Genomic DNA, 7,312 nt, shown 5'->3' with positions numbered 1-7,312 from the left:
GACCCCAGTCCCTATGTGCTCGTCCTCTGTCCCCCTGCACAGTGACACATGACGAAATCCCAATGTGCGTCATCAGATCTCGGGGCACTTACCCAGACCACCCAATATTCTCACCCGCCATTGCACAGGGGCGGTGGATTTACCCCATGTGTCCTGACAAGTGAAGGCTGAGCAGCTGGTGAGGACATGGCTCGTGTGTGTCACGGACCCCCAAAGCTTCACCCCCCACCGCACTAACACCACACATAAATTTTGTTCTTTTATTGGTTTTCTAGGTTAACAGCATAATATGAAAATCACAGCCGATGCCGTGGATAAAAAGGTCAGTCTGATATTTATTCTCTGAAAAGTGTCTGTGCATTGCATAGGTGGAGAGGCCTTCATAGAAGACAACAGAGGAACCACTGGAATCTATTTACAGCCACGTATCCACCATCGCGGGGACGGTATACATACAATATAGATAGATATGTATATACAAACGCCGTTCTGTCTCCTGCATGCTGTTTGCTGACGCCCTCCGGGATCTGTACTGTGGGGTCCGGCACATGCTGCTTCCCCATCGCTCCCCGGTTCCACTTCATGACAGATTTTCTGGGGTCTCATGTATTTACCATGGAGTCGTGGATGACCCCAACATTGGGAGGTTGTGTCTAGGGTAATTTAGTGCAATTTCCTCCTATATCACATATATAACTATTAGAAGAGCGGTGGGAAGCCATTACTCCTCATTTATCCGTGACGAGGACGTGCTTGGTCTACCGCGTCCAGGCTCTGCTACATCTGTTGTACGGGAATGTTGGGTTCAGTGAAGGTTCAGAAAATACCAGGACCTATTCCTAATCCTGGGTATCCAGAAGAAGCCGTGTCCACAATCGATGGCTGGTAACCCCCACCCCGACAGAAAAACCGGTATTAGCACTCGCAGTCCCATCATCCATTGCATTGGGTTTGATATAAGATGGACTATGGGGCGAGTAGTACACAATTGGCACCAGAAGGGGTAGAGTGGGACATTTGGTATTTATAGGGTTCTGCTACTGTGCACAAACGCACCCAGTGTAGTAAATCAATGATGCTGGCGGTAATCCAAGTGAGATGGGATACAGAAAGGATCGATGTACCACAGGGCAACACGTATCCAGGCTCATGAGAAATGGAGGGAACCAACTCAGGGATGGTAAGGCTGACTAACACGATAGTCTCTTGTCACCCCAAGGTCCTGCACTCCGAGTGCGTCCTGTCCTTGCAGGAACCTTGCGGGCGTAGGCACTCAAGTAATAACAGCCCATAGTTATGGCTGCCATGTCTACATTGGGGCTGAGCAGTCTCCTGCGCCATCACAAGCTCTTGGCGGCAGCTTCTTGGTCCAGTTTTGGCCCCAGTTCACTGATATTATTGATGAAATCACTTGACCGTGACCTCGACAGTGTCCACTGGTGTCTTGGTTATGTTTTTAGTGCCGCAGGTTGAGTCTTTGTAAATAAAAAAAAAAAATATGGAGGACACCGACGCTCCCTCCAGCCACGACCCAACCTGCGCAGTCCTTGCTGAATTTTTACTGCTGTTTTTTTACTTGCGTTAGTATCCAGCTCTGAGGTCTCCGGTCCTAACACAGGAAAACTAAGACGCCAAGAGCGTCATGAGGAGCAGAGACACCGCAACAGTCAAATGTAAATGTTCCCGCTTTGGGCTCGTCCCGCTTATGCTTTTCTCCAATTTGGGGATCTCTGGATTAAAGTTACCTGGAACAGAAGAGAGAAAAAGGTGAGCGGATGGAGAGACCTTCCCTATACATAAAATGGGTCACCCCAACCCTTGCAAGACCATGGCCCCCCTCATTCATAGCTGGAGAATGTACAGACCCTAGTGAGCTCAGTCCTTACACAGGGCAGGAACATGGTAGTTCATACTGTGGGGGTCTCCCTTGGCTACAGTTATTCCTGTCACACTCAGATGAGGCCTGAGAAGATGTCTACAAAGGAGAGAATGAGCTAGGACTGAGAGGACATCTACTGAGGAGAGGAAGAACAAGGACCGAGAGGACGTCTACTGAGGAGAGGAAGAACAAGGACTGAGACGACGTCTACTGAGGAGAGGAAGAACAAGGACTGAGAGGACATCTACTGAGGCCAGGAAAAACAAGGACTGAGAGGACATCTACTGAGGAGAGGAAGAACAAGGACTGAGAGGACATCTACTGAGGAGAGGAAGAACAAGGACTGAGAGGACATCTACTGAGGAGAGGAAGAACAAGGACTGAGAGGACGTCTACTGAGGAGAGGAAGAACAAGGACTGAGAGGACGTCTACTGAGGAGAGGAAGAACAAGGACTGAGAGGACGTCTACTGAGGAGAGGAAGAACAAGGACTGAGAGGACATCTACTGAGGAGAGGAAGAACAAGGACCGAGAGGACGTCTACTGAGGAGAGGAAGAACAAGGACCGAGAGGGCGTCTACTGAGGAGAGGAAGAACAAGGACCGAGAGGACGTCTACTGAGGAGAGGAAGAACAAGGACTGAGACGACGTCTACTGAGGAGAGGAAGAACAAGGACTGAGAGGACATCTACTGAGGCCAGGAAAAACAAGGACTGAGAGGACATCTACTGAGGAGAGGAAGAACAAGGACTGAGAGGACATCTACTGAGGAGAGAAAGAACAAGGACTGAGAGGATGTCTACTGAGGAGAGGAAGAACAAGGACTGAGAGGATGTCTACTGAGGAGAGGAAGAACAAGGACTGAGAGGATGTCTACTGAGGAGAGGAAGAACAAGGACTGAGAGGACGTCTACTGAGGAGAGGAAGAACAAGGACTGAGAGGACATCTACTGAGGAGAGGAAGAACAAGGACTGAGAGGACATCTACTGAGGAGAGGAAGAACAAGGACTGAGAGGATGTCTACTGAGGAGAGGAAGAACAAGGACTGAGAGGACGTCTACTGAGGAGAGGAAGAACAAGGACTGAGAGGACATCTACTAAGGAGAGAAAGAACAAGGACCGAGAGGACATCTACTGAGGAGAGGAAGAACAAGGACTGAGAGGATGTCTACTGAGGAGAGGAAGAACAAGGACTGAGAGGACATCTACTGAGGAGAGGAAGAACAAGGACTGAGAGGATGTCTACTGAGGAGAGGAAGAACAAGGACTGAGAGGATGTCTACTGAGGAGAGGAAGAACAAGGACTGAGAGGACGTCTACTGAGGAGAGGAAGAACAAGGACTGAGAGGACATCTACTGAGGAGAGAAAGAACAAGGACTGAGAGGACATCTACTGAGGAGAGAAAGAACAAGGACTTGGAGGAAGTCTACTTAAGGAAAGAGCCACACTGTGTAATAGAACCCTTAATCGCCCTCTCCTCCGCAGACCAACTGGGGGAAACAAAGGAGGTCAGAGCCAAGGTCTACGCTGGAGAGGACAATGGCGGATGAGTGTCTAGAGAAGGGGGGCTGAGTGCCGTCAGAGGGGCTTCTATTATAGCTCTAATATTAGACTGGTTCCCTGCGGCACCCTTGCAGTCGTCTTTATTATGGACTGATCAGTCGGCGTCTGGCAGGAGCCACTCTCTAATATTTAGGTCATATTAAATATGGCAGCCGCCTGAAGGATCCTCACCCAACATGTTATTTACTCAGAGCGGGGGAGACTTCTATTTTACTAGGAGCAGCAGGTTCTCCTCGAGTCCAAGAACGGGAGAGCTCCAAGCCGCCCTGAGAAGCCGTCCTGCTGGCCGTATTAGACATGAGGAGCTGGCAGGGAGCGGGCACCGCCTGTGTAAGGAAGGAGCCGGGGCCAGGAACAATGCTTGTCAGAGCTCCAAACCCAGCAATGGAGCCCGAGTCCTCATCACGGGCGGTCACCCCTCACTAATCCCATCTACTCGGCTGAGATCCTGAAGAGACGTCTCCAGAGCAGCTCAGCATCGCCCATGTGGACGCCCAACATGTTTCCTGCCCCCTAGTAAGCTGTAGAAGCTGAGCTGAGTCTTGGACGCCCTGTAGGGGGCGATGTAGGTGCATCCTCCTGAGATCATCACATTCTCTGCTGCCTCTTCATGAACGTCCTGTAGATGGAGACAACGCACCAAACTCACCAAGATCCTCAATCTTCACTTCAGGCTCTATAGTGAATTGGGGCAGTGTGGGGTCGTGCTTTTCTCCTGAGTGAGCCGCTGCAGAGGAAGGACAACACCGTCACTACCATTACACCATCACCGTGACCACAACACCATCACACACAACACTGTCACTACCATCACACCAGCACTGTGACCACAACACCATCACACACAACACCGTCACTACGATCACACCAGCACCGTGACCACAACACCATAACACACAACACTGTCACTATCATCACACCAGCACTGTGACCACAACACCATGACACACAACACCGTCACTACCATCACTGTGACCACAACACCATCACACACAACACTGTCACTATCATCACACCAGCACTGTGACCACACCATCACACACCACACCGTCACTACGATCACACCAGCACTGTGACCACAACACCATCACACACAACACTGTCACTACAATCACACCAGCACTGTGACCACAACACCATCACACACAACACCGTCACTACGATCACACCAGCACAGTGACCACAACACCATCACACACAACACCGTCACTACGATCACACCAGCACAGTGACCACAACACCATCACACACAACACAGTCACTATCATCACACCAGCACTGTGACCACAACACCATCACACACACACACAAACACTGTCACTATCATTACACCGTGACCACAACACCATCACACACAACACTGTCACTATCATCACACCAGCACTGTGACCACAACACCATCACACACACACACACACTACAGTCACTATCATTACACCGTGACCACAACACTATCACACACAACACTGTCACTACCATCACACCAGCACTGTGACCACAACACCATCACACACAACACTGTCACTATCATCACACCAGCACTGTGACCACAACACCATCACACACAACACCGTCACTATCATCACACCAGCACTGTGACCACAACACCATCACACCAGCACCGTGACCACAACACCATCACAAACACTGTCACTACAATCACACCAGCACTGTGACCACAACACCATCACACACAACACCGTCACTACGATCACACCAGCACCGTGACCACAACACCATCACACACAACACTGTCACTACCATCACACCAGCACTGTGACCACAACACCATCACACACAACACCGTCACTACCATCACACCAGCACCGTGACCACAACACCATCACACACAACACTGTCACTATCATCACACCAGCACTGTGACCACAACACCATCACACACAACACCGTCACTATCACCACACCAGCACTGTGACCACAACACCATCACACCAGCACCGTGACCACAACACCATCACACACAACACTGTCACTATCATCACACCAGCACTGTGACCACAACACCATCACACACACACACACACCACAGTCACTATCATTACACCGTGACCACAACACCATCACACACAACACTGTCACTATCATCACACCAGCACTGTGACCACAACACCATCACACCAGCACCGTGACCACAACACCATCACACACAACACTGTCACTACCATCACACCAGCACTGTGACCACAACACCATCACTATCATCACACCAGCACTGTGACCACAACACCGTCACTACCATCACACCAGCACCGTGACCACAACACCATCACACACAACACCGTCACTACCATCACACCAGCACCGTGATCACAACACCATCACACACAACACCGTCACTACCATCACACCAGCACCGTGACCACAACACCATCACACACAACACCGTCACTACCATCACACCAGCACCGTGATCACAACACCATCACACACAACACTGTCACTATCATCACACCAGCACTGTGACCACAACACCATCACACACAACACTGTCACTATCATCACACCAGCACTGTGACCACAACACCATCACACACAACACTGTCACTATCATCACACCAGCACTGTGACCACAACACTGTCACTACCATCACACCAGCACTGTGACCACAACACCATCACACACAACACTGTCACTACCATCACACCAGCACTGTGACCACAACACCATCACACACACAACACCGTCACTACCATCACACCAGCACCGTGACCACAACACCATCACACACAACACCAGCACCGTGATCACAACACCATCACACACAACACCGTCACTACCATCACACCAGCACCGTGACCACAACACCATCACACACAACACTGTCACTACCATCACACCAGCACCTTGACCACAACACCATCACACACACACACAACACTGTCACTACCATCACACCAGCACCGTGACCACAACACCATCACACACAACACTGTCACTACCATCACACCAGCACAGTGACCACAACACCATCACACACAACACTGTCACTACCATCACACCAGCACCTTGACCACAACACCATCACACACACACACACAACACTGTCACTACCATCACACCAGCACCGTGACCACAACACCATCACACCAGCACCGTCACTACCATCACCGTGACCACAACACCATCTCCATCACCAACAACACCGTCACTACCATCACACCAGCACCGTGACCATAACACCAACACCGACAACACAGTCACTACCATCACCGTGACCACAACACCATCACACACAACACCGTCACTATCATCACACCAGCACCGTGACCACAACACCATCACACACACAACACCGTCACTATCATTACACCGTGACCACAACACCATCACACACAACACCGTCACTACCATCACACCAGCACAGTGACCACAACACAATCACACACAACACCGTCACTATCATCACACCAGCACTGTGACCACAACACCATCACTACCATCACACATTACACCGTGACCACAATACCATCACACACAACACCGTCACTACCATCACACCAGCACAGTGACCACAACACCATCACACACACAACACTGTCACTACCATCACACCAGCACAGTGACCACAACACCATCACACACACACAACACTGTCACTACCATCACACCAGCACCGTGACCACAACACCATCACACCAGCACCGTGACCACAACACCATCACACACAACACTGTCACTACCATCACACCAGCACCGTGACCACAACACCATCACACACACACAACACAGTCACTACCATCACACCAGCACCGTGACCACAACACCATCACACACACACACACAACACCGTCACTACAATCACCGTGACCACAACACCATCACACACAACACCGTCACTACAATCAC

At 50.4% G+C, this 7,312-nt stretch overlaps 1 protein-coding gene across 1 annotated transcript in view; it reads right to left on the bottom strand.

Annotated features, from left to right (window-relative positions):
* Positions 1 to 246: 246 nt before the first annotated feature.
* EFNA3 (ephrin A3) overlaps positions 247 to 7,312 on the bottom strand; it is a 102,147-nt gene continuing 95,081 nt past the window's right edge. The window contains exons 4-5 of the mRNA XM_056554050.1: positions 4,094 to 4,171; positions 247 to 1,745 (exon numbers count right to left, since the gene is read on the bottom strand). Of these exons, the coding sequence (XP_056410025.1) occupies positions 1,624 to 1,745; positions 4,094 to 4,171 (200 nt within the window). The 3' untranslated portion in view covers positions 247 to 1,623. The remainder of the gene's footprint in view (positions 1,746 to 4,093; positions 4,172 to 7,312) is intronic.

The sequence above is a fragment of the Hyla sarda genome, unplaced genomic scaffold (assembly GCF_029499605.1).
Source record: "Hyla sarda isolate aHylSar1 unplaced genomic scaffold, aHylSar1.hap1 scaffold_55, whole genome shotgun sequence".
Classification (NCBI taxonomy): Eukaryota; Metazoa; Chordata; class Amphibia; order Anura; family Hylidae; genus Hyla; species Hyla sarda.
This window is presented reverse-complemented; position numbering and strand designations above follow the sequence as displayed.